This window comes from Brachycentrus maculatus, unplaced genomic scaffold, assembly GCF_059751285.1.
Source record: "Brachycentrus maculatus isolate JH-2025_06_01 unplaced genomic scaffold, ASM5975128v1 h1tg000061l, whole genome shotgun sequence".
In the NCBI taxonomy this organism is placed as follows: domain Eukaryota; kingdom Metazoa; phylum Arthropoda; class Insecta; order Trichoptera; family Brachycentridae; genus Brachycentrus; species Brachycentrus maculatus.
In genome coordinates, this window is record NW_028280815.1 from 2,290,328 (window position 1) to 2,315,335 (window position 25,008).

The following is a 25,008-nucleotide window of genomic DNA, read 5'->3' on the forward strand; positions in this document are numbered from 1 at the left end:
AACCAACCAGTAAACTTGTATAACCTACCACTAAACTTGCGTAACCAATCAATGAACTTGTATAACTAACCAATAAACTTGTGTAAACTTGTATAACCAACCAATAAACATGTACTTATAACCAACCAGTAAACTTGTGTCACCACCAATATTTGGATAAATAACAAATAATACAATTTAATTTTTTTTTTTCATTTTCATTTTTACTGTAACTCAATATTTTTCTCATGTATAATAATTTGCTGCAATTCTCATTAAAACATTGTAAATTATTTGTTAATTTATTTATTTAACGTAACTGCTTTATTACGTAGGTATTTGATGTTTTGTCTGTAGAGCGAACAGTCATAAAGAAGATTTTTGACGTCAAAATTGAATCGATTTTAAGATGAAGTCTTCTCAATCTACTTCCAACCTCGACAATCCTGTGTGTCATTTATTTTAAACCTCGGTGTTTCTGGTAGCATAAGATATTTAATATATCGCTCACTCCTTTCAAGAACGTCACAAACCAAAAATCGTCAATTTTCAGTTGTGCATGTTTTCGGAATGCCCATAAAATGTACTATATACCAGCAAAAGCGGCATATTTTTAGCTTAATATTTACCCGCTACAGGGCAGAAAGTGTTGTTTTTTGCATTTTGAAGAAAAGGTATTGTTTAATATTTTTTTAAATATGTTAAATATTTTTCAAATGGAGAAAAACCCTTCAGGTTTTACCTAAAAATATATGTTGCACAGTAAAAAGTTCAATAAGTGGCTTGATATTTATTTTTAATACATTGTATTATATTTTTAAACTTTAAAAACGTTCTCCTGAAAAATCAAGATTTTGATTTATGACGTTCTTGAAAGGAGTGAACGATATGTAGTGCATTTTTTCTGTATCTCACAAAACCATTGTTAATTTTCTAACGTAGATATTTTAAATATTAAATCGTACTGAAAATATTCAATCCAAGGTCTTAAAATGGTATCTTTTCCAACGTTCCCGAAGTGAAAACCGAAAAAGTTATCGCCAGTCGCTCAGAACGTTTTTTTTCAGATTTTACAAATTTTCATAGAACTCAAAAAAATAATACTTAACTTTATAAATTCATTCATAAAATGACAATTGAGAATTATATAAATATTTATACATATGTCGTAATACATATCTACAAAGGGTAAAGAGAGTAGTTATTGGCCCCGAAGATACTTAAAAAATCTCCAAGTACGTTTATAAGGTACGGAGTATTCAACGGTGTTATGAGAACCAATTCGCATTTATTTTATGGTGAGAATACAATGAGTTATTGGCTCCCTATTCAAATTATTTGAAAATATCTTACTAAATAATTTTATATTAAGGAAAAATAGTGTTTGCTTCGAAACTTGTCGACATTATAATTAAGTTAACATATAATATAGTAATTTAAATACACAAGTTTTTATTAAGAGTTATTTTATAAGTTGCAAAGTACAAATTTAGTGCTTCAAAAGTTACGAAGTACGAGTTAGTGGTTCAAATATTGAATGTAACATTATGTAAATTTCGGAAAATAACAAATAACACACTAGAATGGAAGCATTTTTATTTTTTATTTTTTATTTTAAAGGAATAACCCGCAAAGGCTCTATTAGAGGCTTGTCTGCAGGTAGGATAATAAGGATAGGGAAAGTAAATGAGAAAAATACATCACAAACACCCAGACCAATTGAAAATAAATTATTGTATATTATTATTATTATTATTAATATATTCAATATTTGATTAGAAATTTGTCAAAAACTTGTTTTTGAATACTTGTTTTACATTCAATTTAAACAAACAACAAAAATCAGAAAAATCAGAAAATTGGACCCAATAGTTTTTACTGCTTTAGATCACGTTTTCTTATCATAAACATAAAATACATCAATATGTGTCTCACATCAGAAGACAATATGTATATATAAAATTAGGAGTGCCAATAACTGTGAGGAGGCCAATGACTCTTATTTTACCCTACGTAGTTAAACAATATCTTCTGTCACTGGAAAAATATACAGGAATCCAACTCGGGATCAATTTACCTACGAAAATAATATTTTTTTCAAAAATAAATATGTAAAACCTTCATATCATATACTTAGAAATTTTGAATAACTATTGATGTTTTTAATAAAATTATATCAACAAATTCGTTGAAAAACATTTAAAAATAATTGTGGTTGCAGATTTGCAACTTCGAATGTAATTTTTTAAAATTTTAAATTAGCTTTATAATGCTAGTTCTACTTCTCTTTTAAAAAATATAAAAATTAAAATTTGATCGGACTTGGCGAGTTATTTACCGACGCAATCGACATACGAGCTTACAAATCTGCAGCGACGATATAATAAAATACATTTATAAAAAATACAAGGCAATCTTTTGAGTGGGCCATTATAAGTGTACTAATAATTATACACAATTATTATGACGTTTTCGTTAAATTTCATTATGCATGTAATATTCTATGAAATAAATGTTTTTGAAATCTTTAATTTTTAGTTTTCTTCTTAATTTATGCCTCCGGCACGATGCCAGACTCTTCAAGAAAATAATTTAATCATTTCGAATTGGAGAAAATCATTTCAAGGATCAACTGACACCTCAGTGGTTGGAGCGCTACGTGCAGCGCAGTGTAGGGATAACTGGAGAAGAGTCATTGCTTCCACAAGGGTCACAACCCTCAGTAATGCGGAGTAAGACGAAGAAAGAACATTCACCGTTCTTCCCATGATTAACAATGTGACAATGTGAATGGTCGGCACGATGAATTACGATACAGTCCGTTTTGTGAAGCGGGGTTCGTTGTGTGAGTCGTGTAATAGACGAACGAGAAGTTCGTAGTGCGTAGAGTTCGTTATGCGAGGCATCACTGTATAAGTTTAATAAATATTTAAAATCATGTTTTCCGGCGTCTCTCAGTATGTAAAATTATTAGGGAAGAATCCATTTTGATAACTGGTATATATAATATATGTTATATATATATATATATATATATATATATATATATATATATATATATATATATATATATATATATATATATATATATATATATATATATATATATATATATATATATATATATATATATATAATGGTGAATGTCACACCCTATATTAGGTCGTAAGCCCTGGAAATACCCAGACTTCCATATTCTTCTTCATCTATATTGAGATGTCGAAATAAAATTGCGAAATTATTTTATTTTATTTTATTTTGTTTAAAGAGGGTTGTAACGCTCAAACGATTGAGAAACCCCGGTCAGGAGTACGCGGATCGTCATTCATTGAAGCATTTCTCACAGTCGGGTCCATTGATAAGTGATAATTGAAGATGAATGGCACAATTTAGCTGGGAAGTTGCCGGGTGCATTGTGGAGATGAGTCCACTTGAGACGGCCGACTACTGACGCAGGCTGCTGTCTCCTGACCGCCGACCGCTGACCCTGAGGCGGGATCAATGGAGTTATATTGGATCTGAACGTTCAATAATGAACGATGACCACGAATCACAAAGTACAGTACATGTGAGCACGCAATCATCGCATTTAAATAAGAATATATCGCTGGTTAAATGCCAAAGGACACAACGCAAAAAAAATTAACTGTTTATTCCAAAAATGGTATCTAAATCGTCCACATTTTCATATTAAAAAAGACACCCTGATTCTAGCGTTGGAAATGGACATTTCTAACGCTAGAATGCAGCAGGCACCTCGGTGGTTGGAGCGCTACGTGCAGCGCAGTCAAGGGATAACTGGAGAAGAGTCATTGCTTCCACAAGGGTCACATAGGGTAATAAGGAGTAAGACGCAGAAGAAGATGTACCATGAAACGATGTATATAATTATATAATATATCACTCTAAGGACACTGGCAAGGTAATGTTAGGGATCTGAAAATAAAAAGAGAACTATTGACTAACAATCTATTACGCCGTTTCGCCTCAGGGATAGGCAGAGAGAATAGAACGCCACTCTGTTTTTGCAAATATTCTTTACCTCTTTGTCTCTTCATGCTTATCATCATATACATAACAACATACAAGCACCTATGTATATAGAAAAGTTCATTCGTGCAAAATCTTAAATCCTGCATCGGGTAAAGCGTCATGTGTTGGACGTAAGAGCAACATATTCATACTATATGTTATTCATGGCCGACAGCGTGCTTCATGACAGTTATTGACGCTTAGCTTTTTCTATGTTTTGGAATGCATCGTTGTTTCTCATAGGTTATTACTATTTTCATTGCTCCGCAAGCATTGTGAAATGAATCATAATATAATTGTTTGCTTTCATTTTTTTCTTTTGGCCAAATAAAGCCACAGCAACGCGTGCCCGGGTATGGCTAGTATATATAACTAACTAACCATCCCGCCGCTTTCCCGCAGGGGTGGGAGGAGAGAATAGAACGACACACCGATCTGTTTTTGCAAACATTCTTCGCCTCTTCCACGTTCATACATACTCCTCATATGTACTACTACTACTACTACCATCACGCCGTTTCCCCGCAGGGGTAGGCAGAGAGGATGGAACGCCACACTCTTCTGTCCTGACATACACTCCTAGCCTCCTTCACATCCATACATCTAGTCATACATGCCCTCCGATTACGCAGACTTTTGACACCGCCAGATTTTAGGTTCTGATTGATCTGATCGTGCCAAGTCTTTTTCGGTCGTCCACGTTCTGTTTTCCCTCTCACATTCGCCACATATATTTTCTTAGTCATTCTCTCGCTATCCATTCGCTCCACATGTCCATACCACCGCAAAGAGCTCTTTCTAATCTTTTCAATTATTCCTCGTTCAGCCTTACATTCCTTCCTTATATCATCGTTTTTAATTCTGTCATACAATGATTTTCCACACATTCGTCTGAGGGAGCGCATTTCATATGTATATATATATATATATATATATATATATATATATATATATATATATATACATATATATATATATATATATATATATATATATATATATATATATATATATATATATATATATATACATAAATAAATATATATATATATATATAAATATAAATATATATATATTTACTGGTATTATACGATCTGCACAATACTGGAGTTAGGTACGTGTACGTGTTAACATAAATCAATACTACAAAATCTTATATAAACTATCTACATTATGCGAGTTTCTAATTACACCTACTAATGTCATTGTGTCACTACAACCGATCTTTGTACCTGAACCAAAGTCTTAAACCAAATTAATATATAATATAAACTACCAAATTACGTACTTACATAGACGACACGCTAATGAACTGAATCATTTTCTATACACCGCGGTGCACCGTCGCGTCAGTACGAGAGAAAAATCAGCATCAATGGATCATTCCCATGATGTGTTATTATTGGCCAATAAATTGAAATTGAATTCACATGAAAAATCACAAGACTATCGGTAACATTCTGATTGAAATCTGCAGAGAACTAAGGGAGATATGAAGGTTTAAACTTTAGATATTTTAATAAAACGAAAAACGGACACCGCTGTACGTCATCGGGTGTGTTGTGGGGCGTATCCCTTTATGTATCTGCTTTATGGAGCTATAATAGTAGTAGTGTGGATTCGTTTCTGTGACGTCATTCGTCACCAACTTACGAAAACAACGTTTTACGAAGGCGAATTTTGCAAAAGCAAATGATGAATGAAAATATCGATTATATCGGCTGTTATAAACACAAAACGATTGTTACACATTTCTTTATAGGTTGAGTGTGTTAAATTAGATATTCCTCCCGAGTGATATATTACCCTATTCATTATATTGACTCCTGGCAGTCAAAAATGTTAACAGTAAAACATCTCGGTGTCATAATGGATCAATACTTATCCTGGTACGAACAGATCACTTGAGTTTATCGTCTGACGCGGTAAAGAATCATAGCATTCGGTTTGTTTTCAACCCAAAACAGTAATAATAATAATAATAAAAATTTTGATAATTTACATAGCGCCATTTTCGTAAAATACTACCTCAAGTACATATCGCTCACTCCTTTCAAGAACGTCATAAATCAAAAATTGACAATTTTCAGTTGTGCATGTTTTCGGAATGCCCAGAAAATGAACTAAATCCCAGCAAAAGCGGCATATTTTTAACTTAATATTTACCCACTACAGGGCAGAAAGTGTTGTTTTTGCATTTTGAAGAAAAGGTATGTTTTAATTATTTTTTTAAATATACTAAATAATTTGCAAATGGAGAAAAAACCTTCAGGTTTCACCTAAAAAAATATGTTGCACAGTAAAAAGTTCAATAAGTGGCTTGATATTTATTTTTAAGATTTATTACGATATTGATATGACCATCTCTCATTAAACTAAAAAATGGCTACATTTCAATTTGCGCATAAACCTACAAACTCTCCCACTGCTTTGTGATATTCTTCACAACCCCAATGCACCAAAATATCATGTTGAGAACTTTACGTCCCTTTTTTAAGGCTGAGATCTCAAACGTACAAATTCAATATGCGACCAGCCGCGCTACGGACCAGACAAATCTCAGCGCACACTCTATTTAGAATAATCGTGGGTGTGCTGGCAAAAAACGTTAACTCGAAACTATGCAATTTTGACTTAACGATGCAGTATTATAAATTTTTCAAAGTTCTATAAACTGGCAAAATACACGAAGTGGTTTTAAATGTCATATTTATGTGGTTTTACAGGTAAATTCAACTTTAAGTTTGATAGAGAGTAATTTATTCAGGCTAAAAGCTTTAAATAACAGGGATTATTCAAACAGGGATTTTAGAGTTAACGTTTTTTGCCAGTATACCCACGATGTATTTATTGGATTCTGATTTTTTAGAGCATATTTTGAAAAAATAATTTATCATTTTTTTAAGTCTAATTCTTTTATTTAAAAAAAACTATGTGTTACTGACGTAACTCTCGCTATGCCACTGGGGGGCCCGTCGTCTGTAGCACAGCTATGGCTCTGCCGTTGTAAGTGGCAGAGACTCACCGCAGCTCAGTCCGGTCGGCGTAGCCGAACAATATCCACTGGCCCTGAAAAGGGCCTCCGACTTGGGTATCGGTCTAATGGATACCAGACTGAGGTACGGAGAGCAGGATCACAAGGAGATCGCACTGACTCGTGTGTCGAAGCGTACTCACTAGCCTTGAGAAAGGCTTTCCAACGGTCCGTTGTTGGTGCAGTGAGACGGCGAGTCAGGCGAAGTCCGGCGGCGAATTCTTGAGGCGAAGGAGCGAAATGGAGAAATATAAAAGACCAATTCGGTTTTTTCACACTGCTTTATTCAAATTTTGGTTTCTACAGCCGGCACGGTTTTATGCCGTGTCGGCGCTTCTCGGCGCTGAATAACGGTAAAGTACCGTTGCTCGGATAACGGGACTATACCGTTATCCGAGCCTTGTCCGTACGGGCCCCTCTCTGCTGGCGACCGCGCTCCCCGCTCCCCGCCTTCCCTTCCGGGCGCGCGGAGCTCAGTCGACCGATTTGCCTCGTACGGACTACATCAAATTACATGTATGAGCTAGGATACAGGCTTATTTTAATTTATACATTTTATCCTTAATATTAACGCTTATTTTATTCCTAATACTAATGGCTCAGGGCCAGACGTCCGCAACACTATGTTTTTTCGAAGTAAAACTAATTATTTCAATACGAAAACGGTGTTTTAAGCAAAAAAATCAATTACGTTTAATGTTACCCGGATTTAAAGAAAATTAAGTTGCGGGCCATCGATTATCCCGCCATTCTATCTAATTATGGTGACATGTTATAGTAGAAATATCGCCCTAAGCGCCCTTGATTTTACGAATAAGGCGGTATATACATTATCTAAAATTATTATAATTATTATTATAACCCCCTTTTGGCTGGCAACAGTCAACACATTTATTAGTAAAGACGAATAATCCAAGAAGAAAAAAAAGTTGTGAGTTACAATGAAAAATAACGGACCTTGAACGTTAAACTGTTTGAATCCCAGTTCGTAAAGCACCGTGAAAGGCACGAGTATATTAGTACACACATAATATGTATGTTATGTATGTATGTATATTAAGTATGCACATTCTGTACAACTTAACATATCGCTCACTCCTTTCAAGAACGTCATAAATAAAAAAAAACTTGATTTTTCAGGAGAACCTTTTTAAAGTTTAAAAATATAAAACAATGTATTAAAAATTAATATCAAGCCACTTATTGAACTTTTTACTGTGCAACAGATATTTTTAGGTAAAACCTGAAGGTTTTTTCTCCATTTGAAAAATATTTAGTTTATTTCAAAAAATAATTCAACAATACCTTTTCTTCAAAATGCAAAACAACACTTTCTGACCTGTAGCGGGTAAATATTTAGTTAAAATTATGTCTCTTATGCTAGGATATGGTACATTTTCTGGGCATTCCGAAAACATGCACAACTGAAAATTGTCGATTTTTGATCTATGACGTTCTTGAAAGGAGTGAGCGATATTCTAAACAAGATATTACAGATTACACATTATGTACTTTAAGAAGCTTTTTTGTGCATATTTCATATATTTCTTGATATTTTTAGACATTTTCAGAAAAAGAGTACGCTTTAAAAACCAATGAGAGACAATCAATAAAATATTTATTTAAAATGAAATATGTACAAACTTTGCAACAATAAACAAGAATGTTTTTAGGACTAAAAAAACAAATACACCAATTTGCAGATCGCGAAAAAACATGTATGCACCCATCTAAAAATTTATTTTATTTGAACCCTTATGCGCGCAATGGTGCATAGGACACTGCATCGTAGCGACGCAGTGTTTTCTTAATCGTTAATAGCACGAAGGCAAGGTAATCAGCCATGCGCTTCTTGTACCAGACCTAGGTATTAAATAAATATAAGAGTGAAAATCATTCACATTTATTTTGACCCCCCTGGGAATCAAACCCGGGACCTCCTATGCATGATAGCCAAACGCGCTGACCACGACACTACGCAGGTCGACAAATATAAAAATAATGCGTACCGTAGAACGGGGCTACTTGAACTGTGTTACTTGAGCCCAGTACAAAAAATCTGTATTTGGTTTACAATTATGAACGTATCGTGACAATAAGCGTCACCTGTCGGGGAAACAATGAATCATGTCGATACGTTCATTATTGTAGACCAAATACATGTCTAAATATTTTTTTTGTACTGGGCTCAAGTAACACATCAAAGTTCAAGTAGCCCCGTTCTACGGTACATAAAATAGGTTTTTACTGATTTTGACCTATTTTAGTAACGATTTTGTAGTAAAACATAAATACAATGCGTAGTTTAACAATTGATAACCGCAGAAATCATAAAGCATAATCCATAAACACGAATTTGTGTCACCATTGCTTTCAAATGTTTTGTACAAACCTCTGTACTAATAATCGTGTTGGGAGGTATTAAAAACGAATTATTGAAACTGAATACTGAACACACGTGTCTTTGTTCGCGATTCAATGCCGACAAATGCTGGGATGGATTGTAAATAGTAAATGTTTAAAAACCGATTATCCGGACAATAGTTAACAAAGCTGTTTTTTAAAAATTATTTTACGTAGGATAATATTATTAATGTATACAGAGGGTGTCCATATAAAATTATGTTATTTCTATGTAACACCTTTACAAAAGTATGTAAATAAATAAGCAAAATATTGCACATACGATTAAAATTTAACTCTGCAACTAAAAGTCCATTAAAAAGTTTAAATCGATCTTCACACTCTACATCTTACCTATACGTAAACCAAATAAAATCATCACATTCTCTAGTAAATTACTGGCGCTCTAGAATCATGCTTCTAGAACTATAAAGTGAACATAACCAGATTTATATCATTGTCCGCCTTAGTAGTGTAATGGTCAGCACGCTCGGCTACCGTACTGGAGGTCCCGGGTACGATTCTCAGGGGAAGTCAAATAAATATTAGTGATTTTTTCAGTCTAATGGTTACTCAATATTACCCCGGACTGGTACCTGAATCAGAGGGCTGATCACCTTTCCTTCATGTGTTAACGATCAAGATAACACTGCGTTTATATGATGCAGAGCCCTATGCACCATCGGGTGCAGATGAGGGTTAGAAGAATTTTTTTCAGAAGCTACCTGAGCAATATTTCATGATTTGTCTCTGGCGTATTTTGCGCTTTTATATTGATCGATTTAAATCGACTCAAGTACTACGTCACTCTATGCATGAATAGACCTTTATTTTATTTGAATTTATGTTAACTGTTGAATTGTAACATTTTAAAGTGCTAAATAAAAAAAACCAACCCTAATTACTTATAATAAAATGACCAGTGCTTGATATAATAATATCATATAATTACCTCGATACATTGAATAATGACAGGCATTGTATAACACATAAAAAATGACATTTATATAATAGTCATCAGCTGACTATAGAATGACGGGTAGCGGATGCGTTTTATTCATATATCAATACTCTAATACTTCGTAGTTATGCAATAAAAGAGATCTAAAATGACTTCAAACAATGCAAAACTAATTCATAAAAACAAACTCCATAATATCAATTATTATTATTGATAAAACACACATTGAGTGAAAGATGAATAGAGATAAAACTCTTAAAAAAGAAAACAACATAAAAATATGTTTACAAATTACAGGAGATAAAATGAAAAGTGGGAAGACATAGTGAATAAGACAGAGTCAGACAATACAGTTGGAGACAAAAAGCACCAAAAATAGATACATTTGAGAGGTCCGGTGTCGCATCTAGTAAAACATGTTGAAAGAGACCTCTTTGTTAAGGATTATAAAAAAATACCTCCCTAACGTAGGATATTACGAGTATTTGGTCTCGGTAGTTAGTATAATACCCAATCAGTCCGGATAATCGGCGTTCTGCCATACAATGATACAATACAATGAGTAGGTACTGCTCTTATTCATACTTTCATTACTCAACTCCTCTATATTCAGTTGTCATTCAATTCCCGCTCTCCACTGCGGCGCAGCTCGCGACCAACTTCACTCCAGTCACTTGCCGGCACTCGAGCGCGACGCCTTGCACCTCGAAATACGCGTGGTCTAACCTTACACCGACCGGCATCTCGAATCTCTAAATCTGCTCGCAGATAACGACTAAATTCAACAATTAATCAATCGTTTCCATATTGAAACCCACGTTTAATTCATCACATCAAAATGGACGCGTTCCTGAATAAGAAATACAAGCTTTCAGCGTCTGACAACTTCGACGAATATATGAAGGCGCTGGGTAAGTTTAAAAAAATATTTATTTCATTTTACAACCATACCTTTATTACTGTTCGTTATAATTAATTAGCATTAGTAACGATCAAAATTAGGTTTTAAAAAATAAACGGTTAAATTCACAAAGATTTATATCGTATAAATAAATTAAATATTTTACGCCCATTTTTCCACATCACTGAAAAAAATGATATCCGATATTATCAACTGAATTTTTATCATCATGACATTTAATAATAATAATAAAAAGTGTAAATATTAGTGATTTATTTGCCGAACATGCAATGTTAAAACAGGGGCGTACCTTTTACTCTTTAAATTTATTCATGTAACTAAAAAAAAAAATATTATTCGCGCGAATTTTTTTGATGATATTTAATCAAGCGAATATTCAAAAACCACATGACACGAAATATTAAATATCGTGCTAAATTTTAAGTGGGTAATTTTATGTATTTTATTGTATTGTTTTGTAGGAAAAAAGGTGATAATTTTTCAAATCGTTCATAGTAATCATGATATTATGTAGTACATATTTTCGCAAATCCAACTGTAGTATGTAGGTAGACGGGCGTTTTCAATCAATACGTGAATGTACTTTGAAATATGCGAGGGGACTAAACCACGTGTTGTACAATGTACACACTCGTGTGTGTGCGTTATATCCGGTTTTTAGGCTTATTGCTTCGCGTTTGTAGTTGTGAATTAACCCTTTTTGCATGATAATAATAAAAAATATGTCTGGCGTCCCTAACATTGCCATTATTCTAACAAACCTATGTAGGTACTTATCTAGAGTATTGTGCAAATTAATAGGATTAATATCGGTCGCCTGCATTTATAGGTAGATTATTACGTCACCGCGTCGGATCGGTGCAGTGTTGCCTTGATCGCAATTACGTGAATGCAAGGAGATTGGATAAAAGAGTGAGATATACGTATTTGATATACGGGATACACGTGATATTTCGCTCACTCCTTTCAAGAACGTCATAAATCAAAAATCGTGAATTTTGAGTTGTGCATGTTTTCGGAATGCCCAGAAAATATTCTATATCCCAGCAAAAGAGGCATATTTTTAACTTAATATTTGCCTGCTACAGGGCAGAAAGTGTTGTTTTTGCATTTTGAAGAAAAGGTATTGTTTAATAATTTTTTTAAATAAACTAAATATTTTTCAAATGGAGAAAAAACCTTCAGGTTTTACCTAAAAAGATCTGTTGCACAGTAAAAAGTTCAATAACTGGCTTGATATTTATTTTTAATACATTGTGTTTTATTTTTAAACTTTAGAAACGTTCTCCTGAAAAATCAAGTTTTTTGATTTATGACGTTCTTGAAAGGAGTGGGCGATTTGTGAAGGAGCTCAGGGTTAATGACATTACTGGTATTGAAGAAGTAAAAAAAATATAAACAAGCTGAATTAAAATTTTAAGGGTAATGATTTTTATAACTACATATTACCTCCCAGCAAAGCACATATCGATCACTCCTTTCAACAACGTCATATATCAAAAAACTAGATTTTTTCAGGAAATCGTTTTTAAAGTTTAAAAATATAATAAAATGTATTAAAAATAAATATCTAGCCACTTATTTAACTTTTTACTCTGCAACACATCTATTTAGGTAAAACCTGAATGTTTTTTCTCCATTTGAAAAATATTTAGGATATTTAAAAAAAAAATGAAACAATACCTTTTGTTCAAAATGCAAAAATAACACTTTCTGCCCTGTAGCGGGTAAATATTAAGTTAGAATTATGCCGCTTTTGCTGGGTTAGTACATTTTCTGGGCATTGAAACATGCACAACTGAAAATTGACGACCTTTGATGTATGACGTTGTTGAAAGGAGTGAGCGATATATCAATTAACACACTTAGTGGTGACGTACATGGAACTCAAGATCCAAAACACATCAAATAAAATTTAACCCAAAATCCAACTCTTTTGGTCAAAAAAACTTCGATTATATTGCAATAAAGTTGTACAACCTGCTTCCATTATCTATGTAAAAACTAAACTATATCTGAATAAATTTAAACTAAATATATTATGAACTATTCACAAATGGATAATGAATGTGAGTAGATCTGAAATAGATCGTATCATTCTCCCATGTCATATTCGATTGCATAAACATTTTTTTTCGTTATAATTTTATATAAATAAATGCTATAAAATGTGCCCTCGGCACGGGAAAATCCAGTGACGGCACATTGGCATTGTTTTAATAAGAATGTGACAATGTATAGGGTCCGCCATCTAAAGTTTTTTTTTTTCAACTAGTGCTTATTTCGTGAATGGTAACACTTAGCTCATGTCTGATTTGACAGATAATTAGTTTTATCCTTCCGCTGAGCGAATATGGTTGTGTATACGCTTGAACAACGCTGGGAAATATTGCGACATTACTTTGAAAATCATGGTAATGTTGCAGAATGTGTGCGAAAATTGCGTACGGTTTTTGGAAGAAGAGAAGCACCGTCAGCTCCGTATGTTCGTTATCTTGTGAAAAAAGTGAAAGAAACTGGCATCCTCATCGATAAACCAAAGCGTGAAAAGCCAAAAACAGTGCGTACACCCGAGAATATCGATGTTGTGGCAGAAAGTGTGCGTGAAGCGCCATCAACATCAATTCACCGTCGTTCTCAACAATTGAACATTTCGGAGACATCATTGAGACGAATTTTGCATAAAGACCTTGGTATGACGCCATACAAAGTCCAATTGGTTCAGGAGTTGAAGCCAACTGACCATCCAATGCGTTTTCGCTTCGCTGAGTGGGCCTGCGATCGACTTACAGAAGATGCCGATTTTGCCAAAAAAATCATCTTTTCGGATGAAGCTCATTTTGATCTTGGCGGGTATGTAAACAAGCAAAATTGTCGTATTTGGGGCACAGAAAACCCGCACGCATACATTGAAAAGCCGGTACACCCAAAACGAGTCACTGTTTGGTGCGGATTTTGGTCCAGAGGCATAATTGGGCCATTTTTCTTTGAAAATGAGCAAGGAGTGGCCGTTACAGTCAATGGCGATCGTTATCGGGCCATGTTGAACGGATTTTTGTTCACAAAAATTGAAGAGGAGGATATTGGCAACATTTGGTTTCAACAGGACGGCGCTACGTGCCACACAGCCGAAGCTACACTCGATGTTTTGCGCCCTGTTTTCAAAAAAAAAAAGTTATTTGGCGGACCCTTTATATGATAAATAAATAAATTAATATGGGTGATTCGAACGAATTCATACAACCTTCTCCATATATGCCACATACACTAAGAAATGTAATAATAAAAGTATGAACACTTTCATTGTGAAATATTTTCAGTAATTTTTGACCAGAGATGGTGTCATTTCAACTTATATTCCTAACCTCTAACTTAACCTAACTTAACCTAACCCTTATCTGCATCTAATGTTGCGTAGGACACTGCATCGTATTGGCAAATTGATATCTGTATCGTTAAAAAATCGACACACCTGACGGAATGCATTGCTTAAATTTTATAAACTAATTTCATTGGACCGTTATACCGAAAGAAATCGCTATTTTACGTGTCACAATAGATCCATACATGTCACAGTGCGTCAGGAGCCTCACACGCTTTGACCGTCTGCTAAAACAAGAAAATATCTATGTGTGTAATAAAATCAAGAGGTTACCTTATTAAAAACGGCCTCCAGGCGTTCCAAATGCACATTTTTTCTCGATTCTTGAATAAAACGTAATTAAAATAGAGGATAGACACAAAATGGCGACACAAAACTGCACTGTGATCTGAATTTGCGACTCAATGAATCAATTATTTCACAACGTCCACGCAATTTACGTCTATTTTTGTTAACTAGGACGACATTTTATTTGCCACGTGCTTCCGTGACGTCTTTGATATTTTCGAAGAGTTTTTGTGCAGAGAGTAGGTACTTACATACAAAGCAGCTACCTACGTTCATAGTACGTACCCATGTAAGTAAAAATTTAAAATAATTTGATAATTTAAATTATCATTTTTTTCTTATAGCTCTCGTCTGTATGGACGCAGAGATTTCTTGATCGTTCACAACATTTTGAGTGTGTCCAAATACTTGTTCACAAATCTGGATTTTCTCCACTTGGGAGTTATTTTCACATTTTGACATCTGAGATGGAAAAGAATATTAATGGAAGTCTGGGTATTTACGGGGCTTATGACCTGTCATAGGCTGGTTAAGCGATCACTTTAAACGTGCAACACTACTCCAATAGTAGTAGGATATTACTTTATATTGAGGAATATTCTTCTTCCGAGATTTTTCTCAAACTTATCAATTATCTTAATAATTGGATGAAATATTAAAGTTAAAACTGAACATAGACAAAGATCAGTATTACTAGAACCAGATCAGGCACTACCGTCGACGCAGTATTCTCTCGTTATTTAGAAAATTTTCAGTCTAAATTATTTGTGAAAATTTACGAATAAAATTTGATTAAGAGAGATTTTCTACAATCGATTTTCCACATACCTATTGTCTTATCCTGCAATCGCTCACTTGGTGCCACAATGACGTAATTACACTTAAAAAAAAGTTAATGTGCTGAAAGGCTATTTACATGGGGAGAAACACGGACAGAATTGATTTTGTGCTGAGATGCTGCGAGATGGCGCGAGTGTCATTTTAGAATTGAGTAAAATGGCAGCGTTTCTGTTGCTACAACGTCTGAATGGCATCTCCTGTAATATTTCTAATAGTGTAATTACGGCATTGTTGCACCAAATGTCAAAAAAATGTGAAAAAGTGCAATGGAAGTCATGCACAGAGTCGAGTGTAGCAAAAACTTAAATAGTTTCACTCCTAACGCGAACGAATCTGACGCATATTTTTAAATGTATGAGAATCCACATTTTACTAGGATTTTCTTATAAGTCTTAGTAAAATGAGGATTTATTTAGTCTTTAAGTCTTTGGTTAGATTTCCATTTTAATTATATCAAATCGAAGTATTGCACGTCATAAACTATTGTAACAAGTGCTTGGCACACTTCTTGGTTATTCTAAATCGAATTCAATTGGATTCTTATTGAATATTAGCACGAAAGATTGTTGCATTCATATACGAGTTTGAACTGTGCGAAACTAGAGCATAGGTCGCGAAACGTTAGATGAGTTACGCTTAGGCAGCTTGTGCACTTCACGGAATTTGACCGTCAGCCAGTCCGTTTTTGAAAAATAAAAGCGACTACGACAGTTTAGCACGATTGAATTTACGCGCAACGTGTTCACGTACCGATCAATAGCACTTATCCGAAAAAATATGGACAAAAGCACATGCCAATCCAAGCCAATCGTCGTTTTAAAACGCTAACTGACGTGACGGACGGTAAATTCGGTGTAATTCCGTGTAGTGGACAAACGCCCTTAGAGTTGCCATTCTTCCCGATACATCGGGACATGTTACTTTTGTTAGTTTTGTTACTTTTGTCATGAAAGGTTTTGAAAAACTGAAAACAGACCAACGTAAATCAGATTCGCGTTAATTTGCATCTACGCACATTTGCGATAATCGGGGGATATAATAAAGAACAGAGAACTAAACTATTTGCAAATGGCGTTGTACGTCTCATCATATTAAACATCTGTGAACTAGACCGCCGCAGTATACAAACAGATTGATAAAACGGGCACAAATGTGTATCACCACTGGCGGCAGCCACTTGACGGATATTATCTGTTCCACTTAACAGAAAAAATTTTGTAATAGTCCAAATAAAGATTTCCGTCACTCAATTTTTTTTTATTTAGTAAAAAAGTTATTCAAAAACAAAATTGGATGATCAATTTTGCGCCACCATAAATTTGTTTGTATACTGTAGCTGTCTAGTTCACAACTGTCAGATTTTTGCAAATCAAACATTTGCAAAAAAAAAATTCGCGATAGGGTGATTCATTTTGCGCCACCTGTATTTATATTTGGGGTGGTACATTATGGTGTACGTGGGTCGTTTGTAAACGAACGGATCTCAATTTCGAACGAATCTCATCCAAGAACGCTCATCTTTCATTCGCTAATTCATTGATTCAGTGATTCTGAAAACATACATTGTACTTTTGATCCGGTACCATTGACCGGATCTTCGGAATGACCGGATCTTACCCATCTCTACATTGTAGTATACACAGTACAGTAGAGTCGTGGTTAGTACATTTTGCTTCCAAGAAAGATATTCCAGGTGACATTTATATTATAAATAAAATATACGAGTATATTTACCTCTAAAAAAATAATGACTTTATTGTATGTAATTGTTTTTTTATGATTATTTTTAATATCTAATATAATAACTAAAGATAGCCATACTTTGAAGATAACAATCATGTCGTGATATTAAAATCAAATCGTTAGTTGTGTGTTTTATTTTTATAATCTTATATAATTTTCCTTGGAGATAAAGAACCTTACTATTTATATCTTCATTGTCTAAAGATATTTTATGTAATAATATATATTTCCTGACGTCAGAGATTTGATCATGCGATGACTATAACTATAACTATATATATGTGTTTATACATAAGCTTATTTTTTATTCTATGGTTTATTATATACATATTATTAGCGAGATATTATTGAACTTTAATTCCATGAATATGATAATAAGATGAGAATGAGGTATTATAACGATAAAAATCGCATTTAGATAGATAGATATCTAGGAAAAATCTGATACATGAAGTGTTTTTAAGGAAATTATGAATGTAAAAGAAAATATTAGTTTTTTTTGGAATACGTGTAAAATAAGAAGGTTTCCCGCCCTCTGTCATGCACGTCATAAGTAAAAAAAGTGTTTTGAGTATGAAATTTAATGAAATTTGAATTTCTCAAATGCCATATATAAAAGTTCATTATAAATTATAACACGAGGAGTACAAGGCATGCTTACATGATATTGTCTATACTCTTTTTTAAAAAAAAACTAATTAACCATTACGCCGCTTCCCCGCAGGGGTAGGCAGAGAGAATAGAGCGCCACACCACTCTGTCCTTGCAAACATTCTTCTCCTCTTCCACGTTCATGCATCTCCTCATACATACCCGCCGATTGTTACGACTCCTAACCTGACCACTTTCAAGTATTTGGCATACCTGATCGTGCCATGTTTTTCTCGGTCTTCCTCTGCTTCTTTTCCCGCTAACATTCGCCTACACTCTTTTTAATTCGTCAAATACTGTCATTACACAAAATACGGCACATTTTCATATGGCAACACTGATTAATGGTAATTTTACCCGACATAAGTCGACAGTATTAATATTTTTTGCAAGAATAGATTGGTATGGCGTTATATTCTCTCTGCCTACCCCTGCGGACAAGCGGCGCGATGGTTGGTTAGTAAGTTTTTTTTAGAAAAGAAAAAAGATGCCTCATTGAAATAGGACATGTATAAGAATACAGGGAAATAAGGACATATAGTGAATATAGGACGAATATAAACATTAGTGGGAAATTTAAAAAAAAGGTTACCATAATATAAATACAAAAAAATCAAAAAATTTATACTATAGGAATATAATTGATTCAGCAAAGTACGAATATTATTTTTTGACATCTCATCAAAGATGAAGAAGAATGTGGAAGTTTGGGCATTTACGGGGCTGACGACCGTCATATGCTGGTTTAAGTGATCACTTTACACACGTGTAACATTCACCAATTCTACCCATTATTGACAACCACACTAATCAACTTTTTGGAAGTTCTATATATATATGAACCAATTTCGAAACATTGCTTTTGAATCACTAGAACTTCACAAGAGACATCTAATGGTAAGATGAAAATAAGTTTTTTTGAGCGGAAACTCTTTGTATTAGTATGTGAGGTCCAAATCCTGGATTATAATCACATGTTTTTAAATTTAAATCATAAAAATATGTTTTAATTTATTTTTAAATATTTTTTTTTAAATTAGGCGTTTTTATTTAAATTTTCTGTAATATCGCCGCTACTGCTTACACGTTTGCACAAAAATGTGGTTAGAACACTCAGTCAATATTGACCATCTGAATTTAGCCTTATCAACCGGTCCCGGTATTTTAAAGACCTTTGCAGCGCTCGTATTATCATGCATCGTTGCCATGTCGTACTTTATTCATCAGTGCAATTAGGGTAAGTCACTTGTAAACTCGAAACACATGCATATCTGCACAGGTTGCTATCCGCTTTCAGGCCGCACTCCAGTGTTAGCTAGTATTTCACTAGTGTTTGCCCATGTCGCCCAGAAAACACCTGAAAACGGACAGCAACTTTGTGTGTGAACTAGGGATAATAAAAGAATTGTAAACTGATTTTTTATTTTGATTGAAATACCGTAGTTATATTAGTTTTGTGAGAAATATAGGTGCGTCGAAGTCTTTGTAACTGGAACTTTTTTTCTTCTTTTAACCCTTATCCGCACCCAATGGTGCATAGTGCACTGCATCGTGTTATTGTGATCGTAAATTGCATGAAGGCAAGGTGATCAGCCCTGCGCTTCTTGTACCAGTCCAGGGTTATATTAAACAAATATGAGAGTAAAAATCACCCATATTTTTCATATAATTGGAACTAGGACAATATAAAAAATTAGCCGAAGCAAAATCTGATGGTCACAGTAGACCCTCTATAAGTGACGTGAATTAGTTTAATTTCACTCACACACACACACGCTCTGCTATATACAAGGACATGTATCATTATCCACCTTTTCAGAATAATTCAGTGTCTGATATTAGAATAAATACTAAAAAAATAAAAAAATAACAGTAACGTCGTTAGTCACGCTTCTAAATCAAGGCAACATGTACCGAGTTGTTTTTGTGTACCGTCTAGCTGACCCATTTCAAGGATACGTTGTGACAATATTTGTAGTCTGTCTGGATAAAAATATTGTTTTTAGTCTGAGAAAAAATCTTAAAACTATTTTATGGCGAAATGCAATTAAAAAAATATTTTTTCACACCCATTTAGTGGCTCGCTACGAGAATTATAAAAAAAATAGAAGTCTGGTTAAGTGATAAACTCTCATGTAAAATAATGCAATGTACACATCGCTCACTCCTTTCAACAACGTTATATATAAAAAAACTTGATTTTTCAGGGGATCGTTTTTAAAGTTTAAAAATATAATAAAATGTATCAAAAACAAATATCAAGCCACTTATTGAACTTTTTACCGTGCAACAGATAATTTTAGGTAAAACCTGAATGTTTTTTCTCCATTTGAAAAATATTTAGTATTTTTTTAAAAAAATTAAACAATACCTTTTCAAAAAAATTAAACAATAAACAATAGCGGGTAAATATTAAGTATAAAATATGCCGCTTTTGCTGGGATACAGTACATTTTCTGGGCATTTCGAAAACATGCACAACTGAAAATTTACGATTTTTGATATATGACGTTGTTGAAAAGAGTGAGTGACATGTAAAATAATTATGTCAGGATCTTACGAGTTCCAAAAAATTGAGTAGTGTGGTTTTCATTTGAACTGCGGGCATCATTACGAGATGAAACCGCAATATTGCGCTGCTCTCGGGTTTCCAATATGGTATTGAAGTGCCTCATATGTGCACTGCAGGATAGGATTTCATCCAACTCGTGTGCAATTCCTATGTGCATTACCGAGTCACTGATACTTCCTAGTATTGATATTAATCTCTGCTTCCGCGATAGTCGAGTGTTGCATTTCGCCACGAGCGTGTTCGTGGCTAAATGCGTGTACCAGAGGCGTGCGGTAACTGTTTTAAGGAGGGATGCTGATATAAAAGATTTCTCTAGAGACAGCGGTGAGCTGCAGGGAGCTCAGAGGGGCTCGCGCGAGCCCCTTGTTAAATTTGACTTGGGCCGGCGAGCCCCTTGTTAAATTAAGAGAAATTAGTATTCTCTGATTACATCAGTAGATAAATGCAATTTCAGTGGTTAGTTTAAATGTATTATGAAACATAAAACTTTGTTGCCTTAACGACCAAAATCCTTATTTGCAAAATCGTACCCCTGTCTATCTTCGCCCCTGATTTGAAGACAGAGCGCATGCCCCATACAATCGATTGCAATTTCTCGAATTACAAAACCATCTTCGTCGGCGTCAGAAATCTTTCTGTAAGACTATTCTGAAGAAATCTTTGGACATTATGGTGACGAATCTTTACTTGGTTTTGGATAAATACTCACATATTCTCAGTTGTTATATCAATCAATCAAAACGTAAATAAATCTGTTATTTTCAATGTCACGACTCTAATCAATCTTTCTTGTTTTATACACACACACACACACACACACACACACACATATATATATATATATATATATATATATATATATATATATATATATATATATATATATATATACATATATATATATATATATACATATATATATATATATATATATATATATATATATATATATATATATATATATATATATATATATATATATATATATATACATATATGTGTGTGTGTCATAAACATTATTCTTTTACTCGGATTTCGATATTCTTCTTCATCTATGTTGAGATGTCAAAAAAAAAAAATTAAACTAAGTATAGCAGAGCTATTCATAAATGGATAATGGATGTGGGTAGATCTGAAGTACGAGTAGATCGCGTAATTCGGTCATGTTGTATTTGATTGCACGTCATAAACAGAATCCTTTCATATAGTTTTATAAATAATTTTTAAATTTGCAATTATGTGTATAATAAAATAAAAATAAATAAATACGTGAATAATTCTAACTACCAACTTTATATCCTTGTAACTTTGCTATCAATCTCTTAGGTGTGTTATTTTTTTTAATGTAATATTTTCCTTATCATTCACGTAATCGACACACCTTTTATATCAGCTCCTTTTATAATCAAATCAGTTGAGTATTAAAAATATATATGTATAGAGGGGGATTTGTTATTTGTGTACTTTGTCATATAAATTTTAAATATGTAATCACCTCTGGTAGCTAGTAGCTCGTAGCTGTTATCAATGTGACTGTGCAATTTCACTGCTTATCTGAATGTGGATAAATATGTATTTAAAAAATATTCGGATATGATTTAATGCACGTATTTATACTGAAGATACAGTCATATTATCTATTTTGAAGTATATTTTAATATAATATATTTTTTAAATTTTATTGAGTCATATAAGTTTTGGTGAATTTCCACCACTGTATCAAGCTATAAGCACTCAGGAGAATTATAGGATTTAATAACTATCACGCTGCCCCGCAGGGGTATACAGAGAAAATAGAATGCCAAAGATTATTTAAAATAAAGCTATGAGAATAGTACTTAAGAAAAAAATAATAATATGGAAAAATGAGAGAAGAACGCAACTGTTTACCTATAAAAAAGACAAATATATAATATGCTTATGTTTATATATAAAAGCATGGTACGATCAGGTATGCCAAATACTTGAAAGTGGTCAGGTTATGAGTCGTAACAATCGGCGGGCATGTATGAGGAAATGCATGAACGTGGAAGAGGCGAAGAATGTTTGCAAAGACAGAGTGGTGTGGCGTTCTATTATCTCTGCCTACCCCTGCGGAGAAGCGGCGTCATGGTTAGTTAGTTATTTAGTTTTTATATATAAAATTTTAACGATAGATTACCCAAATATTTTAAGGATTAAACAAGAATTTTCGCTAACATAGTGCTAGAAATAAGGATAAAATAAGCCATTTTTGAAAAAACAGAGTCGCAAAATTGGTTAATATATAACGGTTTGAAAAGGTATGATGAGATGCCTAAATGTATGAAGAATGAAAACATCTGATAATTTTAAAAAGAAATGTTTTATTTACTGTAAGAAGACGTAAATATATACATATCGCTCACTCCTTTCAACAACGGCATATATCAAAAATCGTCAATTTTCAGTTCTGCATGTTTTCGGAATGCCCAGAAAATGTACTATATCCCAGCAAAAGCGGCATATTTTAAACATAATGTTTACCCGCTACAGGGCAGACAGTGTTGTTATTTTGCATTTTGAAGAAAAGCTTTGTTTATTATTTTTTAAATATACTAAATATTTTTCAAATGGAGAAAAAAACCTTCAGGTTTTACCTAAAAAGATCTGTAGCACAGTAAAAAGTTCAATAAGTGGCTTGATATTTATTTTTAATACATTTTATTTTATTCTTAAACTTTAAAAACGATCTCCTGACAAATCAAGTTTTTTTTTTATATATGACGTTGTTGAAAGGAGTGAGCGATATATGATGTAAATTAAGTGTAAATAATAGTTTGTATTAGTTGTAATATAATAATAAAAAATAATAAAAACCCTTATCCGCACCCCAATGGTGCATAGGGCACTGCTTCATATGAACACAGTGTTATCTTGATCGTTTACACACGAAAGAAAGGTGATCAGCCCTCCTCTTCAGGTACCAGTCCAGGGTGATATTGAATAAATATTACAGTGAAAAAATCACTAATATTTATTTGACCCCCCTGGGAATCGAACCCGGGACCTCCAGAACGGTAGCCGAGCGTGCTGACCATTACACTACAGAGGCGGACATACAGTTGTAATATAAGTTAACTAAATAAATAATAAAATAAAACCAACCTTTATGCATTTACAATTTTATTTCACCAGTTACTTCTGAACTTGACCGCATAGTAACCTGTCTCGTTGTTTACACAACGCAAAAACATCGCCAATTATTTTAACTATACTAACAATACATTATTCTACGTAGGAACTACATTATTGCATTACCTTCCCATTATTTAATTTCAATTTAAAAAAATGACGATAGAATAAAATTAGCATACATTCGTTAAAGTTTATAGGTATTTCATTTTTTAGCGTATTTTAAGTTCCTCTTTTAAATGTCGAAGTTGCATAACCGGATAAAAACAACTTATCGAAGTTTTTTTTTATCAGTTTGAAATTATTTTGTCTGGATTTGATAAAATTATGTAACATTTAAATTGTTTAATCTCCTCAAGATAATGGATGAAGTACACGATATAGGAATACATATAGATAAATAAGCGAGGATTAAAATTATAAAATTTATACATTAAAAATATAAGATAAAATAAAAGGTGGATCTAACAAAACTTACATTGTAAGTAAATCTTTGAATGCCCATCAGTCAAACTGAGATGTCTTTTATCTAATTTGTCTGAAATGCACAGCTATATTAAATATCCCAGTTCACAGATAAACTGTACTCGTAGTAAACAGAATATTAAAAACAAATTTCTTATAATAATTAGATTAAAATATTTACTGAAATCACTTCCAGTGTAACGTTGCCGATTTCATATGAAAATATTTACCGAAATTAAATTTCATTAATTGATTCGGCAGTCACTGTGTTGGAAAATCTATCCATTTTTAATTTAAGTTTTACTTAGTAAATACTACCATCAAATTAAATGTATCAGCAAATTGAATTTTTTAAGTGTTTATTCATTGTTCTTTATAAATTTTAATCAAATATAGTTTTAACCCTTTGCATTTTCATCTTTGTTGAGAAAACTATATTGTTGTACGTCTAATCCGATAGAAATTATTCAATTTTATTTTAAGTGTGGCATGATTGACTTACTGTCAATTTAATTCACAATTTTAGGTATTTTTTCGCTTTTCATACATATTTGTAAAATAATGAGTAGAATTCTAATAAAGC

General features: G+C 33.2%; 2 protein-coding genes across 4 annotated transcripts in view; one reads left to right on the forward strand and one right to left on the reverse strand.

Annotated features, from left to right (window-relative positions):
• LOC148311589 (neo-calmodulin-like) overlaps positions 1-25,008 on the reverse strand; it is a 49,935-nt gene that overhangs the window by 16,143 nt on the left and 8,784 nt on the right. The window contains exon 1 of one of the 2 annotated variants that reach the window (XM_088256439.1): positions 14,987-15,166. The exons of the other annotated variant lie outside the window; for it this stretch is intronic. The gene's annotated coding sequence lies outside the window, so the exon portion shown is untranslated. Of the gene's footprint in view, positions 1-14,986; positions 15,167-25,008 lie in introns of those variants that run through there. 2 annotated transcript variants of the gene reach the window in all.
• fabp (fatty acid binding protein) overlaps positions 11,078-25,008 on the forward strand; it is a 29,835-nt gene continuing 15,904 nt past the window's right edge. For both annotated transcript variants that reach the window (XR_015837229.1, XM_088256440.1), the window contains exon 1: positions 11,078-11,320. Coding sequence is in view for 1 of the 2 variants with exons in the window: in XM_088256440.1 (XP_088112566.1) it covers positions 11,248-11,320 (73 nt within the window). In the remaining variant the exon portion in view is untranslated. The remainder of the gene's footprint in view (positions 11,321-25,008) is intronic.